The 17,327-nt window shown below is 43.1% G+C and overlaps 2 protein-coding genes across 8 annotated transcripts in view; both read right to left on the reverse strand.

The window, feature by feature from the left end:
• The window catches only part of LOC311015864 (scavenger receptor cysteine-rich type 1 protein M130-like), a gene marked incomplete at its 3' end in the record, with an annotated part of 214,626 nt that overhangs the window by 83,362 nt on the left and 113,937 nt on the right, over positions 1–17,327 (reverse strand). The gene's annotated exons all lie outside the window — the stretch shown is intronic.
• Positions 1–17,327, reverse strand: part of LOC311016165 (uncharacterized protein) — a 70,335-nt gene that overhangs the window by 48,346 nt on the left and 4,662 nt on the right. For 4 of the 7 annotated variants that reach the window (XM_084013711.1, XM_084013708.1, XM_084013705.1 and 1 more), the window contains exons 3-8: positions 15,232–15,348; positions 9,104–9,220; positions 2,971–3,093; positions 2,059–2,175; positions 953–1,019; positions 580–799 (exon numbers count right to left, since the gene is read on the reverse strand). In XM_084013711.1, coding sequence (XP_083869837.1) covers positions 580–799; positions 953–1,019; positions 2,059–2,175; positions 2,971–3,093; positions 9,104–9,220; positions 15,232–15,348 — 761 coding nt within the window. The remainder of the gene's footprint in view (positions 1–579; positions 800–952; positions 1,020–2,058; positions 2,176–2,970; positions 3,094–9,103; positions 9,221–15,231; positions 15,349–17,327) is intronic. The other 3 variants (XM_084013707.1, XM_084013709.1, XM_084013710.1) reach the window with 3 other exon arrangements.

Genomic DNA, 17,327 nt, shown 5'->3' on the forward strand with positions numbered 1-17,327 from the left:
AATACAGCATCATAGAAAGAGACGGTATTGATGACGGTGTTGAAAATAGTACCGTTGGGATTTCTAAATATCCTGGTATACCGTAATCCTCCACGCAGAGACGCCACCATTGAAAACATGGAGGGGTCCTTGTAGAAGCCTGTTTTAAATACATTTTTTTCTTTTCATCTACCAACACTGGAGTTATACGAGCTGATAGTCACCAGTTAACACAGTCACTCGGTGAAGTGAAACACCTGTTCCTCTGAAATGGTCGTGATCCTGTCTGAACTCTGTAGAACTTGAGTCTGTTGGAATATCAACAACTAAACACGTAACAAGCAGACATTTAGATGCTACTAACAGTTAAAATTCACTGTTTAAAGCTTCTAACTCGTCTGGATGGTTGAAGCAAAGCAACATAAACATTGACATAATGCGTACGCATATTTATGATGACATCAGCTGTAATCGGGTCTGTAGACAACCAGAGAACCTAAACATTGAAGTTGTGTGCAGCCTATTAGGAGAAATATGAAGTTCTTCATGTTGAATCCTTCTCTTCTTTCCACCATGTTAAATCTGTTAAAATCCTCTTACTGATCTGCAGACAGTCAGCCAGCTCCTCCTGCTTCATTCTCCTCAGGAAGTGCACTGTGATCTTCTGAAATGCCTCTCTGCTCCTCCTCTGCTCTTCATCCTCACTGTCCAACAACTCCTCGTCCTCACTCTCCAAGCATTCTGGGTAATCTGGACTCAGGACCTTCTGGATCTTCTTCAGCTCGTTCTTCACAAAAGTGCCGATGTTCTCCTCCAGCAGCTGGAACAGAAGGATAAACTGAACATGAACTCTAAAGAACCCAACATGGGATTCATGTGTGGGTCTGAGCAGCATGGAGACCACTAGAACCTGTTCAGCATTGAATCTGTAGTTGATGTGGTTAATGAAAGGTGAGCTTGTACATGTATTCACCATAAATATGGAGTCCAGGTCTGTTTGATGCTGCTGGGTCAACGGAACCTCTGAGATCTGCTGAACTCTGTGGAGAAAACCAAGTTTAAAGAATCACTAAACCCAGACTGGAGATCAGAAGTGGACGTCGTCATGGCGACATCGCCTGTTGGTTTGTGGACTACGGTTTTGAAGCCTAAGATTCTGCACAAAGGGTGGATCTGATGTACACAAGCGGCAGAGCGGAACCCAGAGCAGCAACCTTACTGGATCTGGATCCATCTGGATTCTGGTGTGAAGCTGCTAACAAAGTTAGCTTCATAATTCAAGGTCAACTTTACAGCTAAGTGTTTAAGTCATCTTAGTAGATAACTGCATTGGTAGTGTGGTAGCAACCTGTCAATTAGCAGGTAGCCCCGACCCTTAAAGCATTCCCTGCTTTCTGGTCTGTTGGACTCTAAATGGACCATAATGTACTAAATGAACATCATGCTGGTAGAAGAAGACTTGAAACTAGAGATTGAGACCATAAATTGACCATGTTTACAATGTTTACTGAGATAATACATCAAGAGAGAAGTAGGACCATTTTCTCATAGACTTCTATACAACCAGAGAGATTGACAGTTTAGGGCACTTCAGCATGGGTTTCACTTTACAGAACCTCCTCATGCATTATCAGTTGTGTTAAAACCTAAAATAAGAGTCTGGTGGATATAAAGTGTCTTACTTAATACTCTACAACCTCCCTTGAGTGAGAGGAAGACGCTGCTCGAGTTTGGTGTTAGTTTGTTCTTAGCTTAGCTTAGCCTGGCCGCTACTCTTCTATGTCATTAACTCTTTACTTTTCCCGTCTATGAGTCTTTTCTTTCAAGAGGTTTTCTCCTCATTGTCTCTTTAAGGTTGGATTGTTTATTTAATATTCTGTAGTTTAATCCCAGTTAAAAAGGATTTAATTGGTCCTTTCTGTTCGAGCTTCAGGGAAACAAGAGACTGTCTGTCACTCATCGTGGTTCAGAAGACAGAACGGGTTGCAGGATTCAGGGCTGGTGGACTCTGAGTTATTGATTAAGGTGCTGGTCTAGACCTGATTCATCCTCTAATGAGAGTTCAGGTTCAGTTCTTACCTTCCATCAGCAGCTTGGTCAACTTTAAATATAATATTGCGGGGCATAGTCCGGTCACTCTTCATGGACACACAGCTGGGTCCAGGTCCAGGGGAGTCTGATCTCTGCTGCTGCATCCTGATACATTAAATACAATTTAAGAAATACTTTTACTATGATATTATCCCAATACAATATTATGATGATTCATAGGTCACGATATGGAGGAAACCCCCCTTCCTATCTGCAATGTCATGAGTGGTGCAAATAAACATACAATGATCCTGCTGTCAAACTATGTAGTGTGAGGGGCAAGTTGCATTGTGGGAGATGTTTGGCAGTTCAGACCATCACATTATTCATTCAACAAATGTTTCATTTGTGTAAATTACAAACCACTCAGGTGGAAGATTCCATCAGCTGTTGTGTGTTATTGTTGATCGACACTGTGATTTTGTGGTCCAACAGACCAACAGAGAAAAGATCTGAATTTCCCAGTTAAACTTTCATTCCTTTCATTCAATATTTGAAGCTGATCAGCTGAAGTGTCAGCAGGTTACCGTGTTGGTCCAGGTGTGTGTCAGGTTAATATTTAATCTGAATATTTATTTGACTCATCAAACTTTACTGCTTCTTCTTCTCAGACAACTAACCGTATTGAAGGCAATTAAAGCTTCTGGTCTCAGTGATTGTTCACCAAAGTGAAAACAAATGGATTCAGCAGGAGAGTCGACACTAGATTCAGATCATCCCCTACATGGACTACAAAGGTCTGGACCAAGACCTGAAAACGACACTGTCTCTCTCTCATATCATCGTGGCTCAGATCCTAACAGTTTGCAGGATTCAGGGCTGGTGGACTAGGAGTTATTGTTTAAGGGGCTAGTCTAGACCTGGTTCATCCTGTAAGGAGAGTTCAGTTTCATTTCTTACCTTCCATCAGCAGCTTGTTCAGCTTTAAAAAAAATAGGGCAACCCATAGAGTTGTCACTCTTTATGGATACACAGCTGGGTCCAGGTCCAGGTCCAAGGGAGTCTGGTCTCTGCTGCTGCATCCTGATACAATAAATACAATTTAAGGAAATACTTTCCCAAGATTCTCACTAGTTAAACTTCATTCATCACAATATAAGCCACAACACGAAATCATCAAAGAAAATGTTATTATCACAGTATGTTTAGCAGTTCAGACCATCGCATTATTCATTCAGCAGACTTCACTTAATGTTGATGGACGTGTGTTTTTGTGGTTCAACAGACCAACAGAGAATCTGAATTTCCCAGTTAAACTTTCATTCCTTTCATTCAATATTTGAGGATGATCAGCTGAAGTGTCAGCAGGTTACAGTGTTGGTCCAGGTGTATGTCAGGTAGTAGTGTAACAACTCATGCGATGCATCGATGGTCAGTCCTATCAATTCAACTAAATCGATCTGCTAAAATAAATAAATACAATAAATCGTTTTGGATTCACCAATAATTAGGGGTGTGACGATACACTCATGAGACGAGACGAGACACGATATTGGGTCCACGAGAACGAGACGAGACGAGATTTTAAGAAAACTACAATGACAAAATATATGACTGGACCAACAGACTATAAATTAACAGAGTTGCACATGCATTTTTAAATATTTTATTCTAACTCTTTACATGCATCATGTAAGCATGCTCTTTTAATAATTTTCTTCTTTCACAAATTTAAACTAAAAGTAAAATTTATAAAAGTTAAAATAAAATATTTTCTTTTTTCCAAGTGTAAATATGTGCAAAACCAAATCAAAGTTCTACTTTGTCAATACAGAGTGCAAATAGTGCAAACGGAGCCTGAACAAGTATGTCATTGTAGTAGTTGAAGTCATTACATTTACTACGGTAATGTGTGCACGCTGTACGAGTAATACGGTACCTGTTGTGACCACCGGGGTGCTCTGCGCATGTACTAAGAAGTTACCAAGTAAAGAACGCAATAGACTTGTACTCCGTCTCCGTGTGTCATTCTTGCACTCAAAACACTACAATGGCGACGAGGAAATGAAGTGAATCCACATCGTGATGCATATGGGAGATGTCAGATGAGTAAAACTTCTCCTAAAAGTGTGTTTTCACCTGTTTTTTGGTTCGGAAGAAACTGAAAGTGCCGGCGGCTGAAACGGCAAGGAACAGTGTTTTTTTTTTAAAAAGAAGAGCAAGAGCGCCCTCCTGTGGTGAGTGACTGTAACGGCAGAAGAAAATCGGTGCAGAGGAAATAGAAAAAAACAACAACAAACAAACAAAGAAACGACCGGAGATTAACTGAAAAAGGAAACAACTGTAAAAATGGCGTATATTGGAAAAGTTCCAGAATTTGACAGAACAAAAGAAGATTTTGATTCATATTTGGAGCGGTTTGAAAGATGGCTGGCAGCAAATGAAATTGATCAAGAGAAGACAGCTGATGTATTCATAAGTGTGCTGGGTCCAGCAGAGTATGGACTTCTGAAAAATCTGATTGCACCGCAAAAAGTGACGGATGTGGACTATGCCGACCTCACGAAAGCTCTGTCACTGCATTTCAAGCCCAAGCCTATTCTGATTGCAGAACGCTTCAGGTTTTACAAAAGACAGCAACGACAAGATGAAACCGTCTCTGAATATATCCTTGCACTAAAAACATTGGCAAGCACTTGTGAATTTGGACAATTTCTGAATGATGCCCTCAGGGATCAGTTTGTTTGTGGCCTCTCGGGGGAACAGTATCACAAGAGACTACTATCGGAGAAAGACCTGACGTTCACAAAGGCCTGTGACATTGCACTTGCTTTAGAATTGGCCTACAGAGACACAAAGGAATTGAGAGAACATAATGAGAAGCCAAAAGGTGCAGTTAACAAAGTGTTCAATTCTTCGAGTGACAGACGCTATTACAAGAAAGGTCAAGGTTCACGTTACAACCGGCAGGATGATTCAAGAGGGAAACAAGGATCTTCAGACAAAAGACAGAAGTGCTATAGATGTGGCAAAGATAACCATCAGCCAACTGAATGCTACTATCGCACTGAAACATGCCATGGATGTGGAAAAGTTGGACACTTGAAAAGAGTCTGCAAGAAGATAAAACAGAGTGACAAGGCACAAATGGTGACAGCAACCAGAGACACAGATGACTCAGAGTATGGCAACGATGACGCACTGGACCTGTTTACAGTGTACACTGCACAAGGAAAGAAAAATGGCATTTTCGTCACCATGGAGTTATCTGGGAAACAAGTGCACATGCAGGTAGATACGGGTGCCTCGGTATCTTTGATTCCAGAGTCCCTCTATCAGGAACAACTGAAGAACTGCCCACTGGAGCCAGTTGCCATTCACCTGTCATCATACACAGGAGACACCATACCTGTGCTGGGAAAGATCCTGGTGCCTGTGAAGTATGGGGAACAAGAGTGGGAGCTGCCACTTGTGGTGGTTAAAGGTAGTAAACCGCCATTACTGGGAAGGAATTGGCTGCAGAAGATAAAGCTGAATTGGGGGAAGATCTTCAGTTGCAGAGAAATAATCCACTGACACTCAAGGACACGCTGGAAAAGCACAAATATTTGTTTACAGATGGATATGGAAAGATTAAAGACTTCAGAGCAAAGATTAGAGTGCAGAGTGACGCCAAGCCGATCTTCCACAAGCCACGACCTGTACCTTATGCATTGAGGGAAGCAGTGGAAAAAGAACTTGAGCGCTTACAGAGGAACGGAATTATTTCTCAAGTAAAAAGGAGTGATTGGGCTGCACCTATCGTCGTAGTGCCAAAGAAAGACAAAACTGTGAGATTGTGTGGCGACTACAAAGTGACTGTGAATAGATGCATACTCCCGGAGGAATATCCTCTACCAAATGCTGAGGACTTGTTTGCTACTCTGGCTGGAGGGACAGTCTTCAGTAAAATCGACCTGTCCTTTGCTTATCAACAGTTGCAGCTTGATCCAGAATCAGAGCAGTACCTCATTATAAACACACACAAAGGCCTCTTCAGATACCACCGCCTAGCCTATGGTGTTTCAACAGCTCCATCAGTGTTTCAATACACAATGGACCAGATTCTTCAGGGCATGGAGAATGTTGCGTGCTTCATGGATGACATTCTTGTCTCTGCACCTACAAAAGAAAAACACTTGGCAATATTAGATGAAGTCATGGAAAGACTGGAAAAGCAAGGAATCAAGATCAAGCAATCAAAGTGTGCATTCCTGCAAGACTCAGTGGAGTACCTTGGGTACAGAATTGATGCACAGGGACTTCACCCAAGAGCAGACAAGGTAGAAGCCATAGTAAATGCACCAGCTCCACAGAATGTTACAGAGTTGAGATCATTTCTGGGACTGCTCAACTATTATGGGAAGTTTGTGGCAAATCTGTCTACATTACTGCATCCGCTTCACCAGCTGCTACATGCAGACACACCGTGGAAATGGTCCCAGCAATGTGAAGAGGCTGGGACCTGGGAATTCAGGCCTGCAAACAGCATCTTCTGAACAGTAAGTGTCTTGCACACTACGATCCAGAGAAGCCACTTAGGCTTGCATGTGACGCCAGTCCATACGGTGTGGGTGCAGTAATTTCACATGTGCTACCCTCTGGTGAAGAGCAACCTATCGCTTTTGCCTCCAGGACTCTATCAAGTGAGCGAAATTATGCTCAAATTGAAAAAGAAGCATTGAGCATAATATTCGGCGTCAAGAAATTCCATAAGTACCTTTATGGAAGGAAGTTTGTGCTTTTGACTGACCACAAACCACTTCTGACCATACTTGGCCCTAAATCAGCTGTTCCAACTCTTGCTGCACTCCGCATGCAATGCTGGGGTTTAATCTTAATGGCATATGATTATGACATTCAGTACAGACGTTCCAGTGACCATGCCAATGCTGATGCATTGTCACGTCTTCCATGCCAGCATGACACTGATGAAAGCACTGATGACAGTGAAGTGTTCTGTATGTCACACATCGATGAGTTGCCTGTCTCAGCCAAAGACATTGCAGAAGAGACAAGACATGACCCACTCCTCTCTAAAGTCCTGGATCTGACATTGTCAGGATGGCCAAAGTTTATGCCCAATCCAGAGTTCAAACCATTTTGCATGAGGAAGGACCAGCTCTCTTCAGACCAGGGATGTGTTCTCTGGGGGTCAAGGGTCATCATACCACCGAAATTCAGGCGGCGTCTGTTGTCAGATATGCATGATGGACATCCAGGAATAACACGAATGAAGGCTTTAGCCCGAAGCTTCCTGTGGTGGCCAGGCCTAGATGAAGAGATAGAAAACTATGTGAGTCAGTGTGCAGTTTGTGAGACCACACTGAACAGACCTGCGGCAGCGCCTCTCCATCCTTGGTCATGGGCCACAGCACCCTGGGAACGGATTCATGTGGACTTTGCTGAAATTAACAAGCAGCACTACCTGGTGGTAGTTGATGTTTATTCAAAATGGCTAGAAGTCCTGCCTACACAGCTCACAACAGCAGAGAAGACTACACATCTTCTCAGGAACCTGTTTGCATCATATGGACTGCCAAAGGTGCTCGTGTCTGACAACGGCCCTCCTTTTACATCAACAGAGTTTGAACAGTTTCTCAAGAAGAATGGAGTTCGCCATGTTCTCACACCACCTTACCATCCTGCTTCTAATGGAGCAGCGGAACGAGCTGTGCAGACATTCAAGAAAGCCTGGACTCGACTGGAAGCTCAGTCTGTGTCACCACATCAACGGCTTGCTCGGTTCCTGTTCACATATAGAAACACCCCTCACACAGTCACTGAACGCACCCCAGCTGAACTGTTCCTGAAAAGACAACCACGCACTCGCCTGTCATTGTTGAAGCCGGACATGTCTGAAGTTGTGGTCAAACATCAGTTACAGCAGAAGAAGGCTCATGACAAGCGGGCAAAGCCTCTCCGGATGTTTACTCTGGGAGAGAGGGTGTTGGTTCGAGATTTCAGACATCCTAAGAAACTGTGGATTGCAGGGAAAATTTTGAAACAAAGAGGACCTCTGACCTATGATGTGCAAATAGGTCAACGTCAAGTCAAGGTGCATGTAGATCACCTTCGTGCATCTAAAGCTTCAACACCTCCAAGCAGAACGGATGACAGTGATTTCCCGGATTACTCAGCAAATTCTGAGGAACAAGCAGAAATCACAGAGCCAGAAGATGCAGCTGCTCATCCACCTCAGGAAGCTCAACCTGAGCGGCGTTATCCTGAAAGGCAGCGAACGGCACCAAAAAGACTGAATCTCTAAATGTTCAAGTAGAGATAGTGAGTTATAAGTTTCGCAATTGTGTTCAGACTGCCTACTGTTAATGATTATAAGTTAGGGGTATTTTACTATAAGTTGAGCCCTTCATATAATGTTCAGAGAATGGTCATTGCAATGTGGGATGTAGTTTGGTTATCTAGGTTATCATCTAGGGGGAAGGAGTGTAGTAGTTGAAGTCATTACATTTACTACGGTAATGTGTGCACGCTGTACGAGTAATACGGTACCTGTTGTGACCACCGGGGTGCTCTGCGCATGTACTAGGAAGTTACCAAGTAAAGAACGCAATAGACTTGTACTCCGTCTCCATGTGTCATTCTTGCACTCAAAACACTACAGTCATGAACAACATGCTGCAACTACAGCATATTCAGCATCTCTGACATCTCAGCTGTCAAGTGTATCAGTGCTTCGGGAGTTTTGTCTTGTCTCTGGGCTGGTGATGCTGCTATGGCAGCTTGCTGCTCAAGGTAACGAGCCAGCATATCCAACGTGCCCGTCATTAACTTGTGTGATGGTAATTGTAGCCGTTTCTGCTTGGACATTTTCACCGCGGTAGCCGCTGAACTACGATGAAAAAATGCAGTCACACGTCACCCGCCCGAGTAAACGAGCGACGCGGGGATGAAGCTTGGGTTGCAAGATTTAAAGTGTGCGCAAAACAGATGTGCGACTTCAATCCCGCGTCGCGCACGGCCACGTCCATATTACGTGCATTGTCGGTAACAATAAGCGATGCTGCCCAGCAAGTTCAGTTTCATTTCTTACCTTCCATCAGCAGCTTGTTCAGCTTTAAAAAAAATAGGGCAACCCATAGAGTTGTCACTCTTTATGGATACACAGCTGGGTCCAGGTCCAAGGGAGTCTGGTCTCTGCTGCTGCATCCTGATACAATAAATACAATTTAAGGAAATACTTTCCCAAGATTCTCACTAGTTAAACTTCATTCATCACAATATAAGCCACAACACGAAATCATCAAAGAAAATGTTATTATCACAGTATGTTTAGCAGTTCAGACCATCGCATTATTCATTCAGCAGACTTCACTTAATGTTGATGGACGTGTGTTTTTGTGGTTCAACAGACCAACAGAGAATCTGAATTTCCCAGTTAAACTTTCATTCCTTTCATTCAATATTTGAGGATGATCAGCTGAAGTGTCAGCAGGTTACAGTGTTGGTCCAGGTGTATGTCAGGTAGTAGTGTAACAACTCATGCGATGCATCGATGGTCAGTCCTATCAATTCAACTAAATCGATCTGCTAAAATAAATAAATACAATAAATCGTTTTGGATTCACCAATAATTAGGGGTGTGACGATACACTCATGAGACGAGACGAGACACGATATTGGGTCCACGAGAACGAGACGAGACGAGATTTTAAGAAAACTACAATGACAAAATATATGACTGGACCAACAGACTATAAATTAACAGAGTTGCACATGCATTTTTAAATATTTTATTCTAACTCTTTACATGCATCATGTAAGCATGCTCTTTTAATAATTTTCTTCTTTCACAAATTTAAACTAAAAGTAAAATTTATAAAAGTTAAAATAAAATATTTTCTTTTTTCCAAGTGTAAATATGTGCAAAACCAAATCAAAGTTCTACTTTGTCAATACAGAGTGCAAATAGTGCAAACGGAGCCTGAACAAGTATGTCATTGTAGTAGTTGAAGTCATTACATTTACTACGGTAATGTGTGCACGCTGTACGAGTAATACGGTACCTGTTGTGACCACCGGGGTGCTCTGCGCATGTACTAAGAAGTTACCAAGTAAAGAACGCAATAGACTTGTACTCCGTCTCCGTGTGTCATTCTTGCACTCAAAACACTACAATGGCGACGAGGAAATGAAGTGAATCCACATCGTGATGCATATGGGAGATGTCAGATGAGTAAAACTTCTCCTAAAAGTGTGTTTTCACCTGTTTTTTGGTTCGGAAGAAACTGAAAGTGCCGGCGGCTGAAACGGCAAGGAACAGTGTTTTTTTTTTAAAAAGAAGAGCAAGAGCGCCCTCCTGTGGTGAGTGACTGTAACGGCAGAAGAAAATCGGTGCAGAGGAAATAGAAAAAAACAACAACAAACAAACAAAGAAACGACCGGAGATTAACTGAAAAAGGAAACAACTGTAAAAATGGCGTATATTGGAAAAGTTCCAGAATTTGACAGAACAAAAGAAGATTTTGATTCATATTTGGAGCGGTTTGAAAGATGGCTGGCAGCAAATGAAATTGATCAAGAGAAGACAGCTGATGTATTCATAAGTGTGCTGGGTCCAGCAGAGTATGGACTTCTGAAAAATCTGATTGCACCGCAAAAAGTGACGGATGTGGACTATGCCGACCTCACGAAAGCTCTGTCACTGCATTTCAAGCCCAAGCCTATTCTGATTGCAGAACGCTTCAGGTTTTACAAAAGACAGCAACGACAAGATGAAACCGTCTCTGAATATATCCTTGCACTAAAAACATTGGCAAGCACTTGTGAATTTGGACAATTTCTGAATGATGCCCTCAGGGATCAGTTTGTTTGTGGCCTCTCGGGGGAACAGTATCACAAGAGACTACTATCGGAGAAAGACCTGACGTTCACAAAGGCCTGTGACATTGCACTTGCTTTAGAATTGGCCTACAGAGACACAAAGGAATTGAGAGAACATAATGAGAAGCCAAAAGGTGCAGTTAACAAAGTGTTCAATTCTTCGAGTGACAGACGCTATTACAAGAAAGGTCAAGGTTCACGTTACAACCGGCAGGATGATTCAAGAGGGAAACAAGGATCTTCAGACAAAAGACAGAAGTGCTATAGATGTGGCAAAGATAACCATCAGCCAACTGAATGCTACTATCGCACTGAAACATGCCATGGATGTGGAAAAGTTGGACACTTGAAAAGAGTCTGCAAGAAGATAAAACAGAGTGACAAGGCACAAATGGTGACAGCAACCAGAGACACAGATGACTCAGAGTATGGCAACGATGACGCACTGGACCTGTTTACAGTGTACACTGCACAAGGAAAGAAAAATGGCATTTTCGTCACCATGGAGTTATCTGGGAAACAAGTGCACATGCAGGTAGATACGGGTGCCTCGGTATCTTTGATTCCAGAGTCCCTCTATCAGGAACAACTGAAGAACTGCCCACTGGAGCCAGTTGCCATTCACCTGTCATCATACACAGGAGACACCATACCTGTGCTGGGAAAGATCCTGGTGCCTGTGAAGTATGGGGAACAAGAGTGGGAGCTGCCACTTGTGGTGGTTAAAGGTAGTAAACCGCCATTACTGGGAAGGAATTGGCTGCAGAAGATAAAGCTGAATTGGGGGAAGATCTTCAGTTTGCAGAGAAATAATCCACTGACACTCAAGGACACGCTGGAAAAGCACAAATATTTGTTTACAGATGGATATGGAAAGATTAAAGACTTCAGAGCAAAGATTAGAGTGCAGAGTGACGCCAAGCCGATCTTCCACAAGCCACGACCTGTACCTTATGCATTGAGGGAAGCAGTGGAAAAAGAACTTGAGCGCTTACAGAGGAACGGAATTATTTCTCAAGTAAAAAGGAGTGATTGGGCTGCACCTATCGTCGTAGTGCCAAAGAAAGACAAAACTGTGAGATTGTGTGGCGACTACAAAGTGACTGTGAATAGATGCATACTCCCGGAGGAATATCCTCTACCAAATGCTGAGGACTTGTTTGCTACTCTGGCTGGAGGGACAGTCTTCAGTAAAATCGACCTGTCCTTTGCTTATCAACAGTTGCAGCTTGATCCAGAATCAGAGCAGTACCTCATTATAAACACACACAAAGGCCTCTTCAGATACCACCGCCTAGCCTATGGTGTTTCAACAGCTCCATCAGTGTTTCAATACACAATGGACCAGATTCTTCAGGGCATGGAGAATGTTGCGTGCTTCATGGATGACATTCTTGTCTCTGCACCTACAAAAGAAAAACACTTGGCAATATTAGATGAAGTCATGGAAAGACTGGAAAAGCAAGGAATCAAGATCAAGCAATCAAAGTGTGCATTCCTGCAAGACTCAGTGGAGTACCTTGGGTACAGAATTGATGCACAGGGACTTCACCCAAGAGCAGACAAGGTAGAAGCCATAGTAAATGCACCAGCTCCACAGAATGTTACAGAGTTGAGATCATTTCTGGGACTGCTCAACTATTATGGGAAGTTTGTGGCAAATCTGTCTACATTACTGCATCCGCTTCACCAGCTGCTACATGCAGACACACCGTGGAAATGGTCCCAGCAATGTGAAGAGGCTGGGACCTGGGAATTCAGGCCTGCAAACAGCATCTTCTGAACAGTAAGTGTCTTGCACACTACGATCCAGAGAAGCCACTTAGGCTTGCATGTGACGCCAGTCCATACGGTGTGGGTGCAGTAATTTCACATGTGCTACCCTCTGGTGAAGAGCAACCTATCGCTTTTGCCTCCAGGACTCTATCAAGTGAGCGAAATTATGCTCAAATTGAAAAAGAAGCATTGAGCATAATATTCGGCGTCAAGAAATTCCATAAGTACCTTTATGGAAGGAAGTTTGTGCTTTTGACTGACCACAAACCACTTCTGACCATACTTGGCCCTAAATCAGCTGTTCCAACTCTTGCTGCACTCCGCATGCAATGCTGGGGTTTAATCTTAATGGCATATGATTATGACATTCAGTACAGACGTTCCAGTGACCATGCCAATGCTGATGCATTGTCACGTCTTCCATGCCAGCATGACACTGATGAAAGCACTGATGACAGTGAAGTGTTCTGTATGTCACACATCGATGAGTTGCCTGTCTCAGCCAAAGACATTGCAGAAGAGACAAGACATGACCCACTCCTCTCTAAAGTCCTGGATCTGACATTGTCAGGATGGCCAAAGTTTATGCCCAATCCAGAGTTCAAACCATTTTGCATGAGGAAGGACCAGCTCTCTTCAGACCAGGGATGTGTTCTCTGGGGGTCAAGGGTCATCATACCACCGAAATTCAGGCGGCGTCTGTTGTCAGATATGCATGATGGACATCCAGGAATAACACGAATGAAGGCTTTAGCCCGAAGCTTCCTGTGGTGGCCAGGCCTAGATGAAGAGATAGAAAACTATGTGAGTCAGTGTGCAGTTTGTGAGACCACACTGAACAGACCTGCGGCAGCGCCTCTCCATCCTTGGTCATGGGCCACAGCACCCTGGGAACGGATTCATGTGGACTTTGCTGAAATTAACAAGCAGCACTACCTGGTGGTAGTTGATGTTTATTCAAAATGGCTAGAAGTCCTGCCTACACAGCTCACAACAGCAGAGAAGACTACACATCTTCTCAGGAACCTGTTTGCATCATATGGACTGCCAAAGGTGCTCGTGTCTGACAACGGCCCTCCTTTTACATCAACAGAGTTTGAACAGTTTCTCAAGAAGAATGGAGTTCGCCATGTTCTCACACCACCTTACCATCCTGCTTCTAATGGAGCAGCGGAACGAGCTGTGCAGACATTCAAGAAAGCCTGGACTCGACTGGAAGCTCAGTCTGTGTCACCACATCAACGGCTTGCTCGGTTCCTGTTCACATATAGAAACACCCCTCACACAGTCACTGAACGCACCCCAGCTGAACTGTTCCTGAAAAGACAACCACGCACTCGCCTGTCATTGTTGAAGCCGGACATGTCTGAAGTTGTGGTCAAACATCAGTTACAGCAGAAGAAGGCTCATGACAAGCGGGCAAAGCCTCTCCGGATGTTTACTCTGGGAGAGAGGGTGTTGGTTCGAGATTTCAGACATCCTAAGAAACTGTGGATTGCAGGGAAAATTTTGAAACAAAGAGGACCTCTGACCTATGATGTGCAAATAGGTCAACGTCAAGTCAAGGTGCATGTAGATCACCTTCGTGCATCTAAAGCTTCAACACCTCCAAGCAGAACGGATGACAGTGATTTCCCGGATTACTCAGCAAATTCTGAGGAACAAGCAGAAATCACAGAGCCAGAAGATGCAGCTGCTCATCCACCTCAGGAAGCTCAACCTGAGCGGCGTTATCCTGAAAGGCAGCGAACGGCACCAAAAAGACTGAATCTCTAAATGTTCAAGTAGAGATAGTGAGTTATAAGTTTCGCAATTGTGTTCAGACTGCCTACTGTTAATGATTATAAGTTAGGGGTATTTTACTATAAGTTGAGCCCTTCATATAATGTTCAGAGAATGGTCATTGCAATGTGGGATGTAGTTTGGTTATCTAGGTTATCATCTAGGGGGAAGGAGTGTAGTAGTTGAAGTCATTACATTTACTACGGTAATGTGTGCACGCTGTACGAGTAATACGGTACCTGTTGTGACCACCGGGGTGCTCTGCGCATGTACTAGGAAGTTACCAAGTAAAGAACGCAATAGACTTGTACTCCGTCTCCATGTGTCATTCTTGCACTCAAAACACTACAGTCATGAACAACATGCTGCAACTACAGCATATTCAGCATCTCTGACATCTCAGCTGTCAAGTGTATCAGTGCTTCGGGAGTTTTGTCTTGTCTCTGGGCTGGTGATGCTGCTATGGCAGCTTGCTGCTCAAGGTAACGAGCCAGCATATCCAACGTGCCCGTCATTAACTTGTGTGATGGTAATTGTAGCCGTTTCTGCTTGGACATTTTCACCGCGGTAGCCGCTGAACTACGATGAAAAAATGCAGTCACACGTCACCCGCCCGAGTAAACGAGCGACGCGGGGATGAAGCTTGGGTTGCAAGATTTAAAGTGTGCGCAAAACAGATGTGCGACTTCAATCCCGCGTCGCGCACGGCCACGTCCATATTACGTGCATTGTCGGTAACAATAAGCGATGCTGCCCAGCAAGTTCAGTTTCATTTCTTACCTTCCATCAGCAGCTTGTTCAGCTTTAAAAAAAATAGGGCAACCCATAGAGTTGTCACTCTTTATGGATACACAGCTGGGTCCAGGTCCAAGGGAGTCTGGTCTCTGCTGCTGCATCCTGATACAATAAATACAATTTAAGGAAATACTTTCCCAAGATTCTCACTAGTTAAACTTCATTCATCACAATATAAGCCACAACACGAAATCATCAAAGAAAATGTTATTATCACAGTATGTTTAGCAGTTCAGACCATCGCATTATTCATTCAGCAGACTTCACTTAATGTTGATGGACGTGTGTTTTTGTGGTTCAACAGACCAACAGAGAATCTGAATTTCCCAGTTAAACTTTCATTCCTTTCATTCAATATTTGAGGATGATCAGCTGAAGTGTCAGCAGGTTACAGTGTTGGTCCAGGTGTATGTCAGGTAGTAGTGTAACAACTCATGCGATGCATCGATGGTCAGTCCTATCAATTCAACTAAATCGATCTGCTAAAATAAATAAATACAATTAATCGTTTTGGATTCACCAATAATTAGGGGTGTGACGATACACTCATGAGACGAGAGGAGACACGATATTGGGTCCACGAGAACGAGACGAGACGAGATTTTAAGAAAACTACAATGACAAAATATATGACTGGACCAACAGACTATAAATTAACAGAGTTGCATATGCATTTTTAAATATTTTATTCTAACTCTTTACATGCATCATGTAAGCATGCTCTTTTAATAATTTTCTTCTTTCACAAATTTAAACGAAAAGTAAAATTTATAAAAGTTAAAATAAAATAAAATATTTTCTTTTTTCCAAGTGTAAATATGTGCAAAACCAAATCAAAGTTCTACTTTGTCAATACAGAGTGCAAATAGTGCAAACGGAGCCTGAACAAGTATGTCATGAACAACATGCTGCAACTACAGCATATTCAGCATCTCTGACATCTCAGCTGTCAAGTGTATCAGTGCTTCGGGAGTTTTGTCTTGTCTCTGGGCTGGTGATGCTGCTATGGCAGCTTGCTGCTCAAGGTAACGAGCCAGCATATCCAACGTGCCCGTCATTAACTTGTGTGATGGTAATTGTAGCCGTTTCTGCTTGGACATTTTCACCGCGGTAGCCGCTGAACTACGATGAAAAAATGCAGTCACACGTCACCCGCCCGAGTAAACGAGCGACGCGGGGATGAAGCTTGGGTTGCAAGATTTAAAGTGTGCGCAAAACAGATGTGCGACTTCAATCCCGCGTCGCGCACGGCCACGTCCATATTACGTGCATTGTCGGTAACAATAAGCGATGCTGCCCAGCAAACATTTTCTCGACCTACGTCTAGATGAAGACGTCCAATCGACGTCGCGTCACGACGTGACTTTAATTCGACTGTTTCTCAACATCATAAAATATCATCATGGCAAATATGACCTAATTAAATATACGCTTTAGAGCGGTTCAACTGAATAAACACTGCCAGAAAACGTTTTCTCGACCTGCGTCCAGATGAAGACGTCCAATCGACGTCGCGTCACGACGTGACTTTAATTCGACTGTTTTTCGACATCATAAAATAATATCATGGCAAATATTACCTTATTAAATATGCATTTTAGAGAGGTTTAACTGAATAAACACTGACAGAAAACGTTTGCTCGACCTGCGTCCAGATGAAGACGTCCAATCGACGTCGCGTCACGACGTGACTTTAATTAGACTTTTTTTCGACATGATAACATTAGGGGGAATACGATCTCAAAGAAAACATATTTAACTGAAAAAACGATGTCAAGAATGATTTCCTCTATCTACTGCTGTGTCGAGATGCAGATATCCAATCATGTCGGGATGTCTGATTAACGTCGGGCAGGCAGGTTGATTTGACGTCTATCTGAGGGGCTGAAATGACCAACGTCAAATGACGTTGTTTCAATGACACATCAACGCACGAATGCTAAAAAAAAACTATTCGAAATAATGGAAATATGTTCGTGAATTTAAGAAAATAATGTAGTATCATATTGGCAATGTGGGTTAAAATGTTTGTGATATAGCGTCCATCTAGGAACTATTTTTCCTCGCGTAGTTAGCGCACC

The sequence above is a fragment of the Eutrigla gurnardus genome (assembly GCF_963514095.1).
Source record: "Eutrigla gurnardus genome assembly, chromosome: 7".
In the NCBI taxonomy this organism is placed as follows: Eukaryota; Metazoa; Chordata; class Actinopteri; order Perciformes; family Triglidae; genus Eutrigla; species Eutrigla gurnardus.